The sequence below is a fragment of the Periplaneta americana genome, chromosome 15 (assembly GCF_040183065.1).
Source record: "Periplaneta americana isolate PAMFEO1 chromosome 15, P.americana_PAMFEO1_priV1, whole genome shotgun sequence".
Lineage (NCBI taxonomy): Eukaryota > Metazoa > Arthropoda > Insecta > Blattodea > Blattidae > Periplaneta > Periplaneta americana.
This window is the reverse complement of record NC_091131.1, coordinates 30833994-30855159: the sequence shown is the minus strand read 5'-3', so window position 1 is coordinate 30855159 and position 21166 is coordinate 30833994. Positions and strand designations below refer to the sequence as shown.

Genomic DNA, 21166 nt, shown 5'->3' with positions numbered 1-21166 from the left:
CAGGATTTTTTCTCGTTGCCAAACTTTCAGAACGGCCCCGAGGTTCACTCAGCCTCCTATAAAATTGAGTACCGGGTCTTTCCCGGGGGTAAAAGGCGGCCAGAGTGTGGTGCTGACCACACCATCTCATTCTAGTGCCGAGATCATGGAAAGCATGGGCCTCTACCTCCATGCCCCCAAGTGCCTTCATGGCATGTTACGGGGATACCTTTACCTTTACTGTTAAAACATGATGTCTTTGTCTTCTTTTCTGTCCATTATTGATCTCGTAGTTTTATTCACTATTTTATGTAGTCCTCTTAGGTGGATCAATGCCAGGAATAGTTTCTTGAAATTTTCATATGACAGTGGGCAGGTGATTCTTCTTCTTCTTCTTCTTCTTCTTCTTCTTCATGATACAGAAAATGAAAATTCTTTGCTCTCTATTAAATCTCTGAACTGTGACTCAAGCAACAGACACAGAAAAAGGAGCACAACACTGCATACAATAACAGACGTACTGCTCTGAAATTTAATTTAATGGTGCAAACAATAACAGACAACCGTCTTACAGTGACTATGCATGTACTTGAATGTCAGCTTGCAGGCACTTACTGCCGACTTGGTCCCTTACACAAATGTGGAAAGATAAAATGTATGCACTGTAGTAGATGCATATAACAGGTCATTTTGTAACATGTTTTACTGAACTGGTGAAATGTAAATGATCTGTGTGCAATCCTTGATTCATTTCCAGAATGTGTGGACTTGGCTACAGTATCTGCACGAACACTACGAAGTTTGCAGCTGTCAACAAAAACTCCAGATCCTGATTCTGTAGCTCTGAAATCACCCGGAGGTGCCTCTACGCCTGAGTATGTAAAGCGAACTGCCCGTCTCTTTGAATCTTCTGAAGGCACAGGAGTAGGCAGCAGTCAGTCACCTAAGAGTTCAGTGCAGCGGAGTAATGGGAAACATGCCATTTCTAGTAAAACAAGTGAAGTTCCCAGTGTTGTAGTTAATGGGACCAATTCAGTGAAAACTGGAGAAAATTCAGTAAATAGTGACAGTTTTACAGGAAAAAAGCCTTCTTATTTAGGTTTAGCTTGCTCAATAAGTGGCTACAGTGGTATCACAACATATGATAGCAAATTACGTGAAGGTTTCCGGTCACGTGATCACAGTCCTGGGCGTCTAGGTATTATTAAGAGCCGTGATGTTAGCCCTTTGAGGTCAAGTCTTGATCATACTGACAACCATCTTACTCCAACCTTTAAATCTGACTGTGGGAATTTTCTGGTTACACCACCAACGAGAAGTGGTTTAGGTACTGTAAGTAGTGACACTGATATATCTTTAAAATCAGGTTTAATTGATAGTACCACTGTTGGGAATGCAAGTACAGGTAGTACAAGTGGAAGGCATGTGGGGTTGATGAATCATATAAATGGGGATAATAAAATAGTGACAAAAGAAAAAGAATTTAGTCCTGAAAGCGAAAGGACGATGGGTGAAGAAGGAAAATTTTCAACCTCTTTGCATTATACAATGAATGGTAATGCTGAGAGCAATCAGAGACATGCAGGAAGTTCTCAATATGTGGAAAGTTGCAGTGGTTCCAGCAAACGAGAATTCTTCTCTAGTACAACATCAAATATCCAAGAATCGACACGAAATTTCATGTCCTCAATGCTGACAACTGATTCTTCATTTACTTCCACGAGCTATGAATCTTCAACGATCCAAACAACAATACAGTCTAGAGATACAACTGATGCTTCACCTGTGAAAAATTTCCCTTTGACTTCAGTGCCTAGAGATGGATTTGGAACCGCTTCCCTCATCAAAAGCTCACCTGAATCACCAAAGACTGCTCCGAGGGACTCTCCTGTTTCCCACATGACTTCTTCAACTAGAGACAGTTCAGGTCTCTCATCTCCTTTCAAACGTTCTCCAGAATCTCCAAAAGCCTCATCGAAAGATTCCCTCAGTGCACCCATGGCATCACCCATGAAGCGGTCACCCGGAGCTGTACGAGTGGTAGAGTTTACATCCCAAACAAAAAGTTACGTCCGTACAGCTTTTGTTTCAGGTAGCTCGATGGAAACTCCATCATATTCATCTCAGGGTTACTCAGACTCATCGCAGTCAAAGAGCTACAATATAGATGGTGTGCAAACATCTAGCTACGTAAGGAGTGTCAGATCTGGACCTGCAGTAAGTGGATCTCCCACTAGTGAGAAACCTGAGAGTTCATCGGCTCAAACTAATGGGATGAACTCAGAATCCAGCATGTGGACCAGCAAGTCTTTTATTCAACAGAGAGTTGAGCGTTTGTATGGTCCTGGTGCATTGGCTCAAGGATTTTTTAGAAGAACACGTCATAAACCTCCAGATGAAATACAGGTAATTCACTGCTTAAAATTAATTCCATGAGTTAATTGATTGTTGCAGCCAAAAAAAATGTTGATCATTTTGGCACTAGGATGATGGGTGAAGAATGATGGGCTATTATGTTTTTCTTTCAGTTTTTCAGTGACTAGCACAAAGAAAGAATTGATGAAACCATTAAAATATCTGATTGAATATAGGGGTAGATTAGACTTTTTCCTTTGCTAACAAACTATAGAAGACTCGATATTTCGAAGATTGCATTATCCATTTGTAACGAGGTCAGTCATAATTAATTTTACTTCTCATCCATTTTACCTGAAGACTAAGATAGATCCAACATTTGAAACTTCACTGTTATAACATATGTTGGTAGACAGCCACTCCTAAAAATAGATTTTTAACGCTAGGTAAGCATGTTAAAAATTGATTATTAACACATCCAGAAAATATTTTTAAGTCCCTAGTACTTCTAACACTGACTTCCAACTATTTGCGCCAGTTGGCAGTTTCCTACCAAATCTTACACAGCAGCATCCACAACCAATCAATAAAGTGTTCAAAGCAATGGCAGGCCTACTTTAAAAAATTCATTGGTTCAACATCTATTTTATTGATAATTGTTCATTCATTCATTCATAGTGTTCTGCCCAAGGGCAGGTCTTTCACTGCAAACCCAGCTTTCTCCAATCTTTTCTATTTTCTACCTTCCTCTTTGTCTCCTCATATGATCCCGTATATCTTAATGTCGTCTATCATCTGATATCTTCTTCTGCCCCGAACTTTTCTCCTGTTCACCATTCCTTCCAGTGCATCCTTCAGTAGGCAGTTTCTTCTCAGCCAGTGACTCGACCAATCCCTTTTCCTCTTCCTGATCAGTTTGAGCATCATTCTTTCTTCACCCATTCTTTCCAACACAGCTTCATTTCTTATTCTGTCTGTCCACTTCACATATTCCATTCTTCTCTTATTCACTTTGCTTCTCTTCACTTCGTCGTAATGTTCATGCTTCTGTCCCATACAATGCCACACTCCATACAACGCACTTAACTAGTCTCTTCTTTTTCCAGAGGTCCGCAGATGATGCTCCTTTTTGTATTAAAGGCTTCCTTCGCCATTGCTACCTCCTTTCGACTTCCTGGCAGCAGTTCATGTTACTGTTTATAGTATATTCCAAGTATTTGAAGCTGTCCACTTGCTCTACTGCCTCATTTAGAATTTGCAAGTTTACCTTCTTTACTTTTCTTCCTATGACCATTGTCTTCGTCTTGTTTGCATCCCATACTGCTAACAGCTCTAATTTATCTCCAGTAGCATGTCTCTTGGTATCATCTCTTCTGCTAACAACGTCATATCATCAGCAAATCTTATGCACCCAGCATCCGGTGCCCACCCAGCATCATGATGAATTTTGGGAGTGTCAGTGAATAGTAAAAGCCTGTTTGATAAGCAGCTATAACGCCTAGGGAACATCATCCTGTTTACCATTTGTTATCGCTCTACTGATTGATCATTCACTTTTATTGAGGCATCTGGACGTGAGGCCAGCATTTAGCTGGTTGGCTTTGACCCTCCTTGGGCTGTCAAACCGTGGATTTTAAATGGCTGGCAGAACGTGATGTTGACCACATTGTCTTGTAATGCTGACATCTAGAAAGCATCAAAGCGCTACTTCCCTGTGTGTGTGTGCACGCGCCAAATCGGGCAGCATCATCATCCACTGTCTCCATGATCCCATATAATAAGAAAACTCATATTTCACGAACTTGGCGTAATCATTGATATACATTAGATTTTAACTGATTTTTGTTTAACTGACATTTTAGCACATAAGACAATACTCTCAATTTAAAAACATTAATATTTGCGTTATTATTGGATTTATTGAGACCAGTTTATCGTTACTGAATGAAGCAATACATCAACTCGAAATCTCTGTTAATTATATTAATTTGGATAGTAACCCTAGAACAATTCCTACCGAAAAAAAAAAAAACTTGTTTTATCAAATCACTCATGCTAAAACTTGCGCACACACAAACAATATAAATCTGAATTGTCTATACTATGTCTGCATTAATTTAATTGCTAAGAAATATGCATTCGAAATTCAGTCTTGTATTACTGTATAAAATGATCATCCTTCTTGTAATTCGCCCACATACCCCCCATTTTTATACATACATAGTATTTAATCTGTAGAACACCATTCAATGATGCTCACTTAGGGAATAATGCGGGAATACAGTGACATCTGTTCAATCTTTGTTTTGCTTGTTTTTGTTTCTAAAGTTGACGTTAATTTTAGAAACCCAGGTAATTTCTGCCTCTGGCTTGCCAAGTCGTGTTACTGTTGTTGGAAAGATGGGTAGATTATTGATGAACTTCTGTAGCAGACACAAAGTAAATTAAATTCTTCTTATGGTAGTCTTTTAAACTTAAAATCTTTGAATAGAGTTGGTACATAATATTAAAGGTCTGTTTAAAGATTCTGGTGAAATTCCGTGTATAGTGAATATTTCTCTTAGCTAAAGAATACATTTAATATAGTAATCTGGTTTAAAATATTTCAAGTAAATAAACAAGGTGCATTTAAGGTATGAAGTATTCACGTTTGACTATAATTATATGTGTACAAAACCGACTTTGCTTATCATAAAATAAATAAATTTTCATTAACGTTTTCGATACTTGTGTATCATCTTCAGATGTGAAGTTAGATTAATATGATGAAAACCTTGCCTATTAGATGGAACTTAATGTGGTAATTTTCGGGTCATATTAGTGTGGTTGCTTGGACTTGACTTAGGTTGATCTATGATATACATGCTATGTTGGGTTAAATCACTGCGAGTCATGTGATATGATCTAAAATATAAAATAAAACTGTTTAAGAATTGTAACCACTATTAGCGTAGTCATTGAAATGTGAACACTTTGTAAAATCACTTTAAAAGTTTATAATCACTTTGAACATATGTTGGCTGTATTGTTTTATTTTTATATATTTTAGATCATATCACATGACTCGCAGTGATTTAACCCAACATAGCATGTATATCATAGATCAACCTAAGTTAAGTCCAAGCAACCACACTAATATGACCCGAAAATTACCACATTAAGTTCCATCTAATAGGCAAGGTTTTCATCATATTAATCTAACATTTCACATCTGAAGATGATACACAAGTATCGAAAACGTTAATGAAAATTTATTTATTTTATGATGAGCAAAGGCGGTTTTGTACACATAATTATAGTCAAACATTAATAGCTTATCGGCAAACTTCAACATGAAATTAATGAAGTATTCAGTTTTGATCCGTCAGATTACTGTGGCATAGGTGAAATATTCTCAGCCATAAATAGTAACAAAACTTACTGGATTACTACAACAACAACCACCACCACCACTACCAGAGCATGACAGTTGTCTTTCTCAGAGCTGTTATGTTATATTTCAGAATTCTTAAAGTTTGTAACTCTTGATTTATCACATGATCAGTTTTGTGTCTGAAATAAGTATGAATTTTTTAGGGTGACATAATCATACTTGGATAAATTTCTTCACTCATTGTGTGGCAAAATGTCTGATTCCACGTTTTCTGTAACTAGGTTTTTACTTCAAATAATTTTTATTTGTAACTCAGGTGCAAAAATGTTTTTGGTAGCCTATGTAATTTGTCTTGAAATTTTTAATCATTTGTTCATATGAACATATATGAAATTATAATTTCCATTCATTATAAGAGCAACAATAAATTTTATTATGGACGTGTGTGCATATAAATATTTATCTTTCTTAGGAAAGAATCGCAATATCATCAGTCTGGTTGCTTATGTTTTCTCAGAAAATGGTAAATTATGCCTTAAAGAATGAAATGAATAACAGACGAATTTGGAATTGACATTGCAGGTGTAATTCTTTACAGTGCGTTTTGACTGTATTAAATAAAGAAAAACGTTTGTTCAAAAACATACAATTTAACAGTTTAAAAAGTCTTTGAATTTCTTCGAAAATGTAAGTTTATTAAAAGTTTATTAAAAATCAGTAGTGAATTTCAGTATGATCTATTTAACATGGAACATTTATTTTTATAATTCTAGAGTGCTTCTGAAAATTTACCTTCACATAATCACCGTAGCAACAGTAGCCCTTCTCTGCCAGTTTTGCGGCACTTACGCCCAGAATTTCGTGCTCAGTTATCTTTGGGACCTACTACACGAAAACTGCAGGAACGAATTGTAGAGACATCTGTGGCAGAAGAAGAGAGTGCAGATGTGTCGAAACGGTAAGTAAATTAATAAGGGATTTAGAATCTTTGTTTTTTCTTAGACAATCCCTTATTAAATATTTTTCAGGATGTTGCAGTCTCTTTTACGTTATTCTTTTGTATTTTTGTTTCCTTTTTTCCCTTCTGTAGCTAACTTTGTTATCCTGTTGTTCTTTGCAGATGATGCAGAGAATTTTCTCGGATATTTTTTTTTTTTTTCATTTCACCACCATTCTTCACATCCCATCATTTCATCTATCATCTGCAGTAATTTAAAAAATAGGTTGGATTGAAGTCTTGGGGTTAGTATGGTTCTCTGATGCTGATACAGGATTTAAGGACTTGAACTTTTGAGGCCTAGGGTTTATCAGGTGCTCATCTGTCTCTGTCAAGGCATCATTTTATCATTCCAGCATTTGATTTACGATTATTTTTCTGATTGTTTCATATTGTAGAAGTAGTTATCCTCTGGGTCTAAGTGTTATTGTACTAGCCCTTGAATTCGAGGTTCGCTGATTCAAATGTGATGGAGGGTGATAATTTCTAGGGCAAGAAAATCTATAATAATACTTCGTCCAGGAGAGAAGTAAAGCGCGTTACTTAATTTGCAGCCTGTAAAATATCTTAATTGTTAGCAAAATTAAAATGGCGGCCTTTCAATTGCCCACATACTATTTTTAACATTTGAGTAAGTAGTATTTTCTCATGTATTAGGCCAATGGCCTGTTACAGTCTCTGTCCAGTGATTAAATGACTTTCCCTGTTACCTTCTGCCCTAAGGACAATAATTTAGAAGTTGACTGGGCATACGGAATCAGTATATTCTTTGAATTTGCTGTTTCCAGTTATTGTTCTTGTATGAATCAATATATCCTATAACAGATCTAATGTTCAACTTTTCCAATATTTCGGTATTTCTTCTTTTATCTAATTGTGTATAACTTGCTGTACAACGTAAAAATTTTATTTTGCTAGTCTCTAGCTAGTAAAGATGTTAATGCAAATAATGTGCAACTTTTCACTAATAACATAGAAATTTAGAAAAGATCAATAAATGTCACAGATTAGATTATATCTTTCATATTTTAATGTGGCAGTATTGAAAATGTTTTTTAAATACTGTAATAATTTTTATGCCTTTCTAGATCTTCAGAGATTAAACCAGTTCAGCAACAAATATCAGTTGAAAGTTTGTCAGAGAGCCTGACAGACCTCCAGCCAGCAGCTCCTGATGTAGTTCTACCTATTGACCAGTCACAGTCAGTTTCAAGTCAGGCACCTGAGCCTTCAGTAGAGAGTGATGTTGTCTCCAAGACACAGGAAAAGGATGGACATTATTTTTTAAAGGTAAGATAAGGGGTATGAATATCTTTACATGGGTTATAGATAAGCATTTGTAATAAAATATTGAAGAGCATCATGTGAGAGTTTTCATTCCATACTTCGCAGCTTAAATTAAGATCTTATTTTTCATTAATTTGTAAAGGAAATAATTATAAAAAAAACATTGCTTACGTAATATGTAAATCCTTTAATGCACTAAGATTTCATTACTGTCAGCAGCATGATGCAACCAATGTTAACAGGCGGTCAGCCAAAGTAATATCACAACTGTAATATACCATTAGTGAATAGATTTTGCAACACTGCATATAGTATTGCACCATGTAAAGTAGTTCCTGATCTAAACAGATAAAAAAGCCAACTCTAATTACAGTATATTGCACAATGGATGAAAGGAATGTGTGTGTGCTTGGCTTAAGCAATCTGTACTTAAGTTCATGCAATGTCTACTTTGTTGAAAATCTAGTAGTAAGTTAAATTGACAAGTTGCCTTTGTTATTGAGCGATTACTATTATTTAGCATGTTCAAATATAATCTATGGTAATTTTCAAGGAAGTAAAATCCCTAACATGACTTCATTTGAGAGAAAAATAGATTATGACTTATAAAATAACCTTGTTCTTTATTAGTTGACTGTTTCTCATCTGGTGTCAAAATTTACCTCTGTTACTTACTGATTCACCCATCACTCATTTGAAAGCATAATGAATTCCCCCTTACAAGTGCCCTTGCTCCTTCAAAAATGGAATTCAGTACTGTTAGACCAAGGAAGTGCATAAAGTCCGAAACGCTAATTACATGTGAAGATAATGGAAACTATCAACTAATTAAATTGAAAAATTTGTAATATTCTACGTCTAGATCTTTGATGAGTATATATTTTTGTTACTTTGTGTTCTGCAGTTGCATATCTGTATTCAGAGTTCTGTAGTTGAAACCCATTGTTCTTCTGTTGTCTTATACCAAAGCATATACCAGTAATTACCTTCTTAGTGAGTTGTGAGCCATAAACAGTCCAGTCAGTGTTCTGCTGTAATATTTATTTTTATATCATGACTTCAAACAGCGGTCAAATATGGAATTTAAAGATGATGATGATGATAATAATAATAATAATAATAATAATAATAATAATAATAATAATAATAATGTCTCATGAAAGCACCTACAGAAACAAAAACCTTAACCAAAATATAGCTTTTCTTTATTTCTCTGTTGATTTAACCTCCCCCTTATTCCGACTTACACTCCTTTGTGGATAGGAAGGGAGAATCATTGAATCATACACTAGACAAATGCTGGACTCCCTGGTTATGTAATTAGCATGACACAGGCCACCACAGAGACATCATAGGACAATCACAAGATGATGGACAAACACCCAGTCCTGAGGATGGAAGATAAATTTCTTCCATAATGGAAGCCGGGAATCGAACATTGGATTGCTTGGTTGGGAAGTACATGTGCAATCCACATAGCCACAAATCCCTAACTAAAGCAAACCCTAAAATATCACTGTGGATAGGGGAGGGAGAATCACTGAATCATACACTATACTGTTTTTCCTGTAAGAAAAATCCTAATGTAAACATAAGCACGTTGCTGTCATACCCGTGATTGCTCCCAGTCGAAACACTCACATGACGCAGGAAAATATAGTTCGTATTTGGAAACCACAATCTTGTATTATTTGAAAATAAAACATTGAATTCTAGTTGTTAAATACGATGAAACATTTAACTTTACTCATATGTAAAATGCTATGTAAAAGAAAAACTACTTTTATATTTTGTTATGTACTATGAACGCGGATGAATACCAACAGTAATACCGAGGTAGTCTGTTCTTGTAACAAGCTGGCGTCACTTGAGCTCGTAGTTGTTCACTTAAGCACGTGGTACTGAAGTATGGCTTCTGCATCCTCAACTCTCCATTGTGAAGACATAAGATTTAAAAATAATTTAATTACAGTAATTATAAAGTAAATGTTTCCTAAGTAAACGAATGCATAGTAGTGAGGTTAGGCCTACTTGACGAGTAACGGGAAATGTTTAACATGAAACAGAATGTACACCAGTAAGCAGGAACATGTACTGAGAATCTATGGCGCCAAACAGTGGCCAATGAAGCCTCACTTCAGTCATGTGCTATTGTTTACATTAGGATTTTTCTTACAGCGAAAAGATGATAGATATCTCACAAGTACTTGCCTCCCTGATCATGATTATCATGGCACTGAACCACTGCAGAGACATCACAGGACAATCACAAGAAAATGGACAAACACCCAGTCTGTAGACAGAAGATTAATTTCTTTCATTGCTGACACTGGGAATCGAACCTCGGACTGCTTGGTTGGGAAGTACATGCGATATCCACAACAGCAGACCTAAACTAAACCAAACTCAAATACCGCATGAAAAGAAACGAAGAGATAGTGCTGTAATGGATACCTTCACATGTAGGATTCAACAACTGTCAGCTGATCTATTGGTCAGAAAAGAAAAACAAGTACAACTTGACCAGAAATATATTCCATGAGAGACACTTAAAAATTTTTTCACAAAAAAAATATGGAAACCTATAAACCAGAATGAGTAAATAAATGAAAAGGAAAAAAATGGACAAGCACACAAACTAGATGAAAATCATTTAGTAACAAACCAAGAAAGGAAGCAGTGGCTAACTTTCGAGTAGTAACAGTATTTGCAATAAATGTGCTATAGATTCGGAACACCTTCTAACATGCTCAGCTTAGATACAGAGTCCCATACACAAGGCAATATTTGTAAATTATATTGGGATGCCAGAAATTGCACGACTTAACTTACTGTGTAATAGCCACCCTCTTATCTTGTTCGTCCATGGTCTGGAATTTAGGTTAAGTTTAGATTTAAGACCTCTCCTGGCACCACTCCTGGCGGGAGTGCCGCAGGGCTCCGTATTAGGACCACTACTTTTCTCTATTTACATTAATGACGTATCAAAGAACTTACAGTATTGCCGATATCACCTCTATGCCGACGACCTACAACTTTACATACATTCCAGACCCAATACGATCAATGAATCGATTGACAAGTTAAATTGTGACCTAGCCACTGTCTCCACTTGGGCGGCCAATTTCGGACTCGCACTTAATCCAAGTAAGACTCAAGCCATAATTATTGGACATAAGCATTTAGTTAACTCCCTTAATAACAGTAATCTTTCAGTTGTTACCCTTAACAACACGCTAATCCCTTATTCATCTGTCGTAAAAAATCTTGGCTTCTTTTTTGATAATAATCTAAGTTGGAATTTTCAAGTTAAAGAAACGATAAAAAAAATCTGTTCCTCCTTTCACTCTTTGAGTCGCTTGAGAAACTTCTTGCCCCAGCAACTAAAACTTACCCTAGTACAAACCCTAGTAATGCCGCACTTGGATTATTGTGACGTTTTGTTAAGTGATCTAAGTTCTGAACTGTCAGTCAAGTTACAGCGAGCTCAGAATATGTGCGTCAGATACATGTGCAACATCCGACGATATGATCACATATCACCGTCCTTCGCAAGTCTCTCGTGGCTCCGACTTAAAGAACGCAGAACTTTACACTCTTTGTCTTTACTCTTTCGAATTCTGCACACCTCAACACCAAATTACCTTTCGTCTCGTTTCTCTTATCTATACTCTAACCACGACGTAAATACTAGATCACTTATCTGTGGCACGCTAAATATACCTCTTCATAGAACATCTTGTTATTCCTCATCTTTTACAATATCCGCCTCGCGTTAATGGAATTCCTTGTCACAAAGTATTAGGGGCTGCAAGACAACAAACACTTTTAAGAACAGCTTAAAAGATAACATTATTAGCATTTCACTCCAATCATACTGATTTAAAATATTACTGACTACACTGTTGCTTTTTTTCTTTAGACATCATCCTGATTGTGCTGCATTTTCAAAATTGTCTCATAAAATCTCTTTCTATTATCTAATATCATTTGAAATATATTAACATTCTATGTATTTTAGTTTAATTCTGCTACACAGTTTATTTCAGTGTTTAATTAATAGTTCATAGTATTTTGTTGTTTAATTCGTAAATAACTCTTGTATACATGTAACTCTCATCTAAATCAAATTGTTGAATTCTTTGTAAGTTCATGCATATGTATATACACTTTTTGCTGGTTGAGTGGAAGAGAAGGCCTTACGGCCTTAACTCTGCCAGCTAAAATAAATCATTATTATTATTATTATTATTATTATTATTATTATTATTATTATCACATCATCGGGGTAATGTAATTCCGCCTTCCAGGCGCCCCAACCTCAGAAGTGGGTTACAACTAAGCCATGGCCAGGATAGAAGACCAGAAATGTCGAAAAGACAACCTGGTGGCATTGGATTAAAAAAAAAAATTTTTTTTTTTTTGAAATTGTAATTAATTTGTTTTGAATTATGTATTTTGTAATTTAATCCATTTTTTAATTTTCTGTAATTTGTTCTGTTTGATATATTCTGTGTTTTGCATTTTAAGCAATGACAATAACTGATTTGTTTCAAGAAGCAGTAGATGGCTATTTGTTGGTAGTTTAGGGTGAGCAAAATCTCTTATTGTAGTCCTGAACCATTGGAATCAAATTGCATTTCCTCCATTATATATGCATGAGATGCCAAACATGTAATGGATTAAATTCTAATAAAGTCGTATGTAATAACACATTATTATCATCATCATTATTATTCAGTAACAACAACAACAAGTAATCCTTTGCAAATGTTTCGTATCTAAGAAAGACATCACTTTGATGTAAGCAGATGAGATTATAGTTACCACAGTATTCATATCATTTTTTTAAGTTGTTGTTTTCTAATGCCAGGTGTTTGACAATAAAGTCATTTGATCTCTTGCACGCCAATATTTTTCAAAGATATTATCATGACCAGCCACTGAAGCACAGATTTTGAGGTGTTCCGAATCCATTTCTTGGTTTGAGTTGCACAATGGACAGTTAGGGGACTGATATATTCCAATTCTATGCAGGTATTTGGCCAAACAATCATGGCCTGTTGTTAATCTAAATGCAGCTACAGACGATTTTTGTGGTAAATCGGGAATTAACTGTGGATTTTGATGCAGAGAGTTCCATTTTTTTCCCTTGGGATTGTGTTATCAAATTTTGTTTGTTGAAGTCTAAGTATGTAGATTTAATAAATCTTTTCGCAGAGTAATACGTAGATTTAGTAACAGGTCTGTAAGTAGCAGTGCTGCCCTTCTTTGCTAAAGCAACCACATTCTCGTTTCCCAGGATTCCACAATGGGATGGTATCCATTGGAATACAATTCTTTTATTGAGTGATATTAATTGAAAGAGCATTTTAGTTATTTCTGCTGATTGAGATGAAGGTGTGTGTTTAGAGACGATTGATAGAATAGCTGCTTTGGAGTCTGACAATATAACTGCATTCCTAAATTTATTGATGTGGCATAGAAGATTCCTGAGACTTTCACTTATTGCAATGATTTCACCATCAAAACTTGTTGTTCCATATCCAAGAGATCTATAAAGTGAGAAGAGACAGGACGTAACACCTGCACCGGCACCTTGTTCCCTGGAGATCAAGGATCCATCAGTGTATAAATGAAGCCAGTTTTGTGGAGGGTACCTAATATTAATTGTCTCTAAAGGCAATTGTTTCAGTATTTCAGTATTTACTTCTGATTTCAGTATTTCTTCTGTTAAATTTAGATTATATTCTATATTTAATAGAGTTAAAGGGTTTGGCTTAATTTGTAAGTTTTCTTTTAAATTCGGGATATTGATTTTCTGTTTTAATTCTTGAACTTTTTTGAGTTTTCAATCTACAGAGAGGACTGTATGAATGCCAATTGTTTCCTGGTAATCTGATAAGTTTTTCATATTGAATCAGTGCTTTTTCTTCTATTGTCATTTTTTTAAGGTGCTATTCATTTCGTAGGTTATCTGAGTGATTTTACAAAATGCTACGAAATGACTTTATTGTGCTTATTATTTATCCTAATTTGTTCACTTGTATTTTCACAGTTATTGAAGCAAGAGATAGACAGACTGAATGGACTAGTAGAAGCTGCTGAAGCTGATTTGGCTGGTGGCGAGACATTGCCTGAAGAAGCATTAGGAAAACTGAGAGCTGCTTCTGGACAAGCAAGACTGCTGATACGACAGAAGTTACAGCAATTTGAAGGGTTATGCCACAAGAACATAGTGAGTTGAAATTATTTTTAGCCTTTGATTGTGTTGTAGTGCGTGCAACTTCGTTATAACGACATTGAAAGGACATGAAAAATTGCGTCATTATAAACAAGTGACATACAGTAGAACCTCTATTATCCGTGGTAATGAAGGGGATGAACTGAATGGTTAATCGAAAAAATCGTATAATCCGTACCATAAAATATTTTTGTAAATGAAGTGAATAATACTTGAAGTTTCGTAATTTCCTCCGTAGTCTTGTATTTAACACGCTAGGTAGTGGATCAGGAGTTCACTAATTTTAGTTGCAAAGGACGTATTTTTAAGAGGCAAGGAAACTCCTTGTAATGGCTGGGAATTATAGGAATAGTAGAGGTCTCCTGTTGTAGATTTATATACTCTATACACTTTATCAACTTGTAGGCCTAACTTCAGTCTCGTATTCTAATGCGAGATGAGCCACAGTTTCTATTTCCCCAAATCACTCATTATATGCATTTTCGATACTTATCACAAAAGTTTTCTTTTGACACTCATGGAATACATTTTATATAGAAGTTGTACAGTACGGCAACTCGAACAGTAGACAAAACTGGAAGTGTAAAGGCTTGTAATGACACAAAATACGTAGGCTACTAATATAACGTACAGTAATACTTCATATGTTTTTGTAGCAAAAAGAAAAAACGAGTGAGCGAAAGACAGTCGGATAATCCATCAATCGGTTAATAGGGTGGCGGATAATCGGGGTTCTACTGTAGTAACAAAGACAAATAGTACCGGGTGGACTAATTATAAGTTTCAGCACAGGGCTATGCAGTCTGTACTGACGGCCGTAAGGCAATGCAAGTCTGTGCTTTACCAAGCTGAACAATTATTCATTCACCAGAAACTGTACACCACACTCCTATTTTTCGTCATGTTCGGTTTTCAGAGCTTTAGTATCAGTAGTTTTGCATATTAACATAACCGCGTAAGTGGAACCAGGCTTCATCAGGAAACAGAATTATAGGGATCAGTAACTCAGTCATGCATGTTATTAATAATACGTTCACAGAATGTAATCTTTGAGGATGACTAAGTTCAAGTTCTTGCACTACAGTAAAATTATATGGTTTTAACTTACTTAACCTTGTGGCTGATCTTACGGAGTTGTAGGAAATTTGCTGATGGCTGAGCAAGACACCGAAGAGATTTTCTAGGCTGGTGGTTCCCAAAGAGTGGGTCGCGACTCCCTGGGGGTGGGGGGGGGGGTCACGAGGTGATTTACAAAATAAAACAAAAAAAAAACACTTTATTAACATACATTTATGTTGTGTTTAGAAACAAACCCAAACAATGTACATAAAAAATGTTAATTTTTTTGTATGTTTTAGTCAACTGTCCAAAGACTGATTGGAACCTCGTGACACCAATAATACATCACTCAGAGTTATAAAGTAAAAAGCAATTAATGCGATAAATGTATCTGTTTTGGAGAAAGTGGCTTTTCAAATTTGAACTGTGTATTTGATACTCACTCACTTATATCATTTTCAATTCAAAGAGCTTCCTCGTGTTTGTTTTAATGGTAATCATAGACTAGAAACTTATTTTGCATAAATACGAGTTTGCAAATGCTATAAAAAATGTAAGAGCTTCTTTTGCAAGTTCGAAGTTGATTTTGTACACTGCCCAAAATATCAAAATGTTTCGCTTAGGGGAATGCTACATGTCTCCAGAAAATATTTAACAGCAAGAGGTCCACACCTGTGGAGTAACAGTCAGCACATCTGCCGCAAAACCAGGTGGCCCGGGTTCGAATCCCGGTCAGGGCAAGTTACCTGGTTGAGGTTTTTTCCGGGGTTTTCCCTCAACCCAGTACGAGCAAATGTTGGATAACTTTCGGTGCTGGACCCCAGACTCATTTCACCAGCATTATCACCTTCATTTCATTCAGACGCTAAATAACCTAGATGTTGATACAGCATCATAAAATAACCCAATAAAATAAAAAAATAAAAATAAAAAAAAACAGCAAGAGTTTTAAATGTGATTTAAGACTAGATCTCCCTATACTGTTACAGTATTGAACTAAAGACATCTTGTGCTTTTGGATTGCTGCAGATTCAGTTGGGTTAAAATTATTGTTAACTTAATTGGTATATAATTATTAATCAAGGTCCCCCATCTAAGAAATAAGAATGAGGTAGAGGAACTTTTCTTTGTAAATGTAACCCCCAGGAGTTTGCAGATACCTCTGTTAAGTTGCACTATGCAAGCACAATGAATTAGTTGTGAAAAAAAAAATGCGTATATCATCATCCTCACAGGTTGTAGGCCTTTGAAGAACTGTTACGATCTATCAACATTTCTTTCCATTGTTTTTGAGAACGTCCCATGTACCTTTTTCCTGTTGAATTATAATTCAGGATTGCTTTTCGTATTCTATTGTTTGACATTCGATTTGCATGATGGAGCCAATTGCTTTGATATTGATGTGATCCAGAACAGGTATAGTTTGGAGTTCGTTGAAGACATCTTCATTTCTTGTCCTGTCCCATTTTGTATAACCAGTTGTATGGCGCGTGAATTTCATTTCACTGGCATTAATTTTAAATAAGATTAACAAGAATGACTTGAACATGCTAATGGGAGATTCTAATGCTTGCATTGGCAATTTAAAAATAGATTAAAATATTGGGGGAAAAAATGTATATATCTTTAAAAAAGGACTGCTTTTATCATGTAGGGCACAACACCTGGAAGGAGAATAAGACATTCAGCCTTGTGAAAATGTCCTAAATATCATATAATGCTGTAAATATGTGACTAGTTGCAGGAAATGGGACCTAAAGTCGGATTTTTTTTTTTTTTTTTTTTTTTTTTTGTGTGGTTTCAAAATGAGGATGAAATACTGAGCATTTAAAAAAAAATTCATGGTTCTAGGTGCTATAGTTTTTAATATATTACTTACTGAATATTTATATTACATTATGTACTTTTCGAGAAAAATGCAAATTAAAATTTTCATTTGTTTTCTTAGCAACCATAAGAAAGATTTAGGCATTTAAAAGCACTATGTAAAACTACTTCCTAGTTTAGTATGTAAAAAAGCTTACAGGTAGCGCAAGATGTCAAAACATAGAAATTCAGTTATTTTGTTCTCCTGTAAAATTCCCTTTCACGACTTTAGGTCCCTTTTCGCGCAACTGGTCACATATAGGTATGGTAATTTGGGTTTACCACATGCCACCATTGCTAATTGCAATGTTGAAAGTTAGACTGATGACATCATACCATGCTTAAATATTCATAAAGCCTATTGTAAATCTTTTATTGAAAGTTCAACAGTGTATATAAATACAATGCTTAGTGCCTGTTACAGACCAGATATATTTATTTGATAGTCTCTTCATTTTACTCTTATTTGTATGTCTGTTACATAGGGACAGAGTTCAGAAGAACCATTTCCAACTACCAGTGAAGATCTGGCAGGATTCTGGGATATGGTTATGCTACAAGTGGAACATGTAAATAGACTGTTTGACGAGATTACAACATTAAGAGCAGCCAACTGGGTTGAGGTAACTATAGTTCCATATTCTGTGACCAGAAGTATTTCTCTGTCTTGCTCTGAATTGTGTGTTTCATATGAAGCAGTCTTTGTGAAGACTAACTCCTTTAAGCCAAGCAACAACACGGTTCAAACAACTGAACCACATCATCGTTGTAATTAGTCACTGAAGATGGAGAAGCATCTCCGAAACATGTCTGACTAACATCTTCAATAATCTTATTGTACTTACTAGTGTTCATACAACTGAAACATATCACCTTTAATGTATTTTAATCTAGATTAGGTTAGAATTTTCGATCAATGGTTATACTTAATTTATTTCCTGAGATTATTTGATTTTGATGATGATGTTGTTGTTGTTTACTAATCCCAGGCATTTGACAATAAAGTCATTTGACCTCTTGCACTCCAATATTTTTCAAAGATATTATCATGACCAGCCAATGAAGCACAGATTTTGAGGTGTTCCGAATCCATTTCTTGGTTTGAGTTGCACAATGGGCAGTTAGGGGACTGATATATTCCAATTCTATGCAGGTGTTTAGCCAAACAATCATAGCCTGTTGCCAATCTAAATGCAGCTACAGACGATTTTCGTGGTAAATCGGGAATTAACTGTGGATTTTGATGCAGAGAGTTCCATTTTTTTCCTTGGGATTGTGTTATCAAATTTGGAGCGGTTAAATGGCAAGTTTTAGCCGATTTAAGTGAACACCATATTTTAACGTTTTGGTGGCTACTTGATTCACACACAACCCCTAGAATGTCTGGAGGACCACACCTGCTGTTGGTCGACGGGTCCACTGGATCTAGCTGGGAGATCTTGTTGATCACCAGCTTTCCCTCCTTAAGCCACTGGAGGACGATTTTAGTGCCATAGCAGGTCAGCACTAGGAACAGAAAAGTAGAAAGAGGAGGAAGGAAAGTGAAATGAACCCCTAGGCCTCGAATGCTCTAATGCCGTCGGGGTCGAAGAAAGTAAGAGTTCAATCAGAGGACTGGATAGGAAAGGGTAAAGAGGGAATTAGGTATTGAATAGAGGAAAATTATACCAAATTCAGTCATTAACTCATCAAGATGACCAGTGCTAATGGATGAGTAGCCCCTCCCTTTAGTTCAGCTCGTAAAATTATGCTTACTAACAGCTGCACCACGGGAAGGTAGGGATGGGACATTGGGTATTTGTCCAGGTTGGTTCCTTAAAGCCTTCAATGGGAAGGATTAATGGCTCTCCCCCCTGTATCTGACAGATACCCTTTTGCAGCCGATTTTGATGTCTATTGTAGAATAGTCATAACAGTCTAGGGGTAGAGAATGTGACATGTACTCTGAGGCTATACTCATGTGTAGGTTTGATTTTCACTTGAACCAATAATTATCTGTTTGAGTTTTCTTCAGATAATCCCACAGTGAATTCTCAGGCTTATCTCGCCAAAATATTACTTCCCTATTACCAATTCCATCAACACAAGACAACCAGGCAATTGATAAAACATTGTTAAATAACCTATTAAAAGCAACCATTCCTGTCACAGCAGTATTAGTAATTTGATATACGAGTGCACTTTTCAGATGAGAGCACCAACAGTGTGTCTGTGGCAAGCAAATACCATCATGCAGACCAAGGGTTGTTATCAGTAACGGCCATTGGTTTTAGCTGAAATAAATATCTTTCAGTCAGAAGTAAGATAATACACAATAACCAATGCCTCGAACAAGTGCAAAACTTCAATTATCTGGGTTGTGAAATATCTTATCAAAATGAAAAAGATGTGAACAAGAAAATTACCAAATTTACACAAATTCTAGGAATAATAAACAATACATTAAAAGCTAAATTAGTACAAAAATCTACAAGAATAAAAATATATAATACACTAGCATTACCCTCCCTTTTATACGCAAGCGAGATTTGGACATTAAAGAAAAAAAGACATGAACAGAATCAAAGCAACGGAAATGAAATTTTTGAGGAGGACAGCAGGATATACTCTTTTAGACCGAAAAAGGAATGAAGAAATTTTAGAACAATTAGAAGTAGAGTCAGTAGAAGAAAAAATCAGCAGATACAAATTCAATTGGCTATATCATGTAAGAAGAATGGAAAATTCAAGAATCCCAAAAATTATGATGCAATATAAACCTAGAGAACATCGTCGACCAGGAAGACCTTTAAAAAGACTGCTAGATGGGGCCGAAACAGGTCTAGAGAGGCCTAATTCGTGAAGGATGATGATGATGATGATGATGATGATAAATGTGTTGATTAGCATGCTCCTATCTTTTTTGAGAAAAATCTAAGTATTCCAGTGTGTCATACATCCTATACATTTGCTTTATATAGGATGAGTTAAACCTAAGGGACAGCATTCCTGCCATTTCATGACACCACAGTCTGGTAAGTGAGCTTCTACATAAGTAGTGAATTATTTATGTAAGGAAATGGAGAGAATCTTACTTGAATTTCCGAGGAATGCCGGTCCCTTAGGTTTGACTCTTTGTTTTAGAGTGGAATTATTCTTTCCACTGACAAAATGAAGCAAATATTGTATTACATGTACTGTCTTAGGCAGAAAATGTTTACCTTTATTGTACTTTATATTTAAAAATCTGTGTATTATTGTCCTTTGTATTTATTGTAGGTTAAAGTTCCAAGCAAAGATGTAACAGACGGTGTGCCCAAGCGCAGACCTGCCAGTGCTGTTAAACGTAGTTCTGTCAAGAGTTCTACGGGCAGTGAGGCAGCTCGCAAGGCTCGTGAAGAAGGTCGCAGGAAAATGATGGAAGAGCGACGCAAGGCTATGAGAGAGAAACGTGATGCTGCTTCCACATCAGGTCAGGTAGAGATATTTGTACCACAGGAGAATGGTAAGTAGCAGAGGGTGGTGCTTGTTATGCTGCAAGTGGTGGTCAGGTTTCATGGGCAAGCAGTTTTGTACAGGAAAATGTGTGAGATTTTGAAGTTTTTGATATCGCAATGTGATTTTGTTATTGGGAGATGAATTTTCGTGTGGGGTAATGCCTGTCGATTGCTAAAGCATTTTGAAATCGTGGATATAATGGACTCATGTTAAATGTTCTGTGCCTCGGTAAAATTATACAAATTGCACTTGCATATATAAGTTTTATGAAAACGTAGAATTTATAAATAGTTTCAAGATTATATGTCATGGATATGGTAAGCAACCATGTGAATGTACTTGTTAAGTTTATATTGCCTTTTAAATTATGGATCTCTCAAGGGTTGCCAACTACAACATACACAGAAGTAAAGCAGTTAAATGTTAGAACAAAATTCCACAGTGTTTTGAAATGTCTTTTTACTATTATTCACATTGTTAATTTATTATTGTAATGCTAATTTTGTTTAAAAATTTATGTATGCATCAT

The 21166-nt window shown here is 35.8% G+C and overlaps 1 protein-coding gene across 3 annotated transcripts in view; it reads left to right on the top strand.

Moving 5' to 3' along the window:
* The window catches only part of LOC138714768 (uncharacterized), a 143652-nt gene that overhangs the window by 104288 nt on the left and 18198 nt on the right, over window positions 1–21166 (top strand). For all 3 annotated transcript variants that reach the window (XM_069846882.1, XM_069846883.1, XM_069846881.1), the window contains exons 7-12: window positions 737–2385; window positions 6481–6665; window positions 7793–7994; window positions 14050–14229; window positions 17646–17783; window positions 20419–20644. In XM_069846882.1, coding sequence (XP_069702983.1) covers window positions 737–2385; window positions 6481–6665; window positions 7793–7994; window positions 14050–14229; window positions 17646–17783; window positions 20419–20644 — 2580 coding nt within the window. The remainder of the gene's footprint in view (window positions 1–736; window positions 2386–6480; window positions 6666–7792; window positions 7995–14049; window positions 14230–17645; window positions 17784–20418; window positions 20645–21166) is intronic.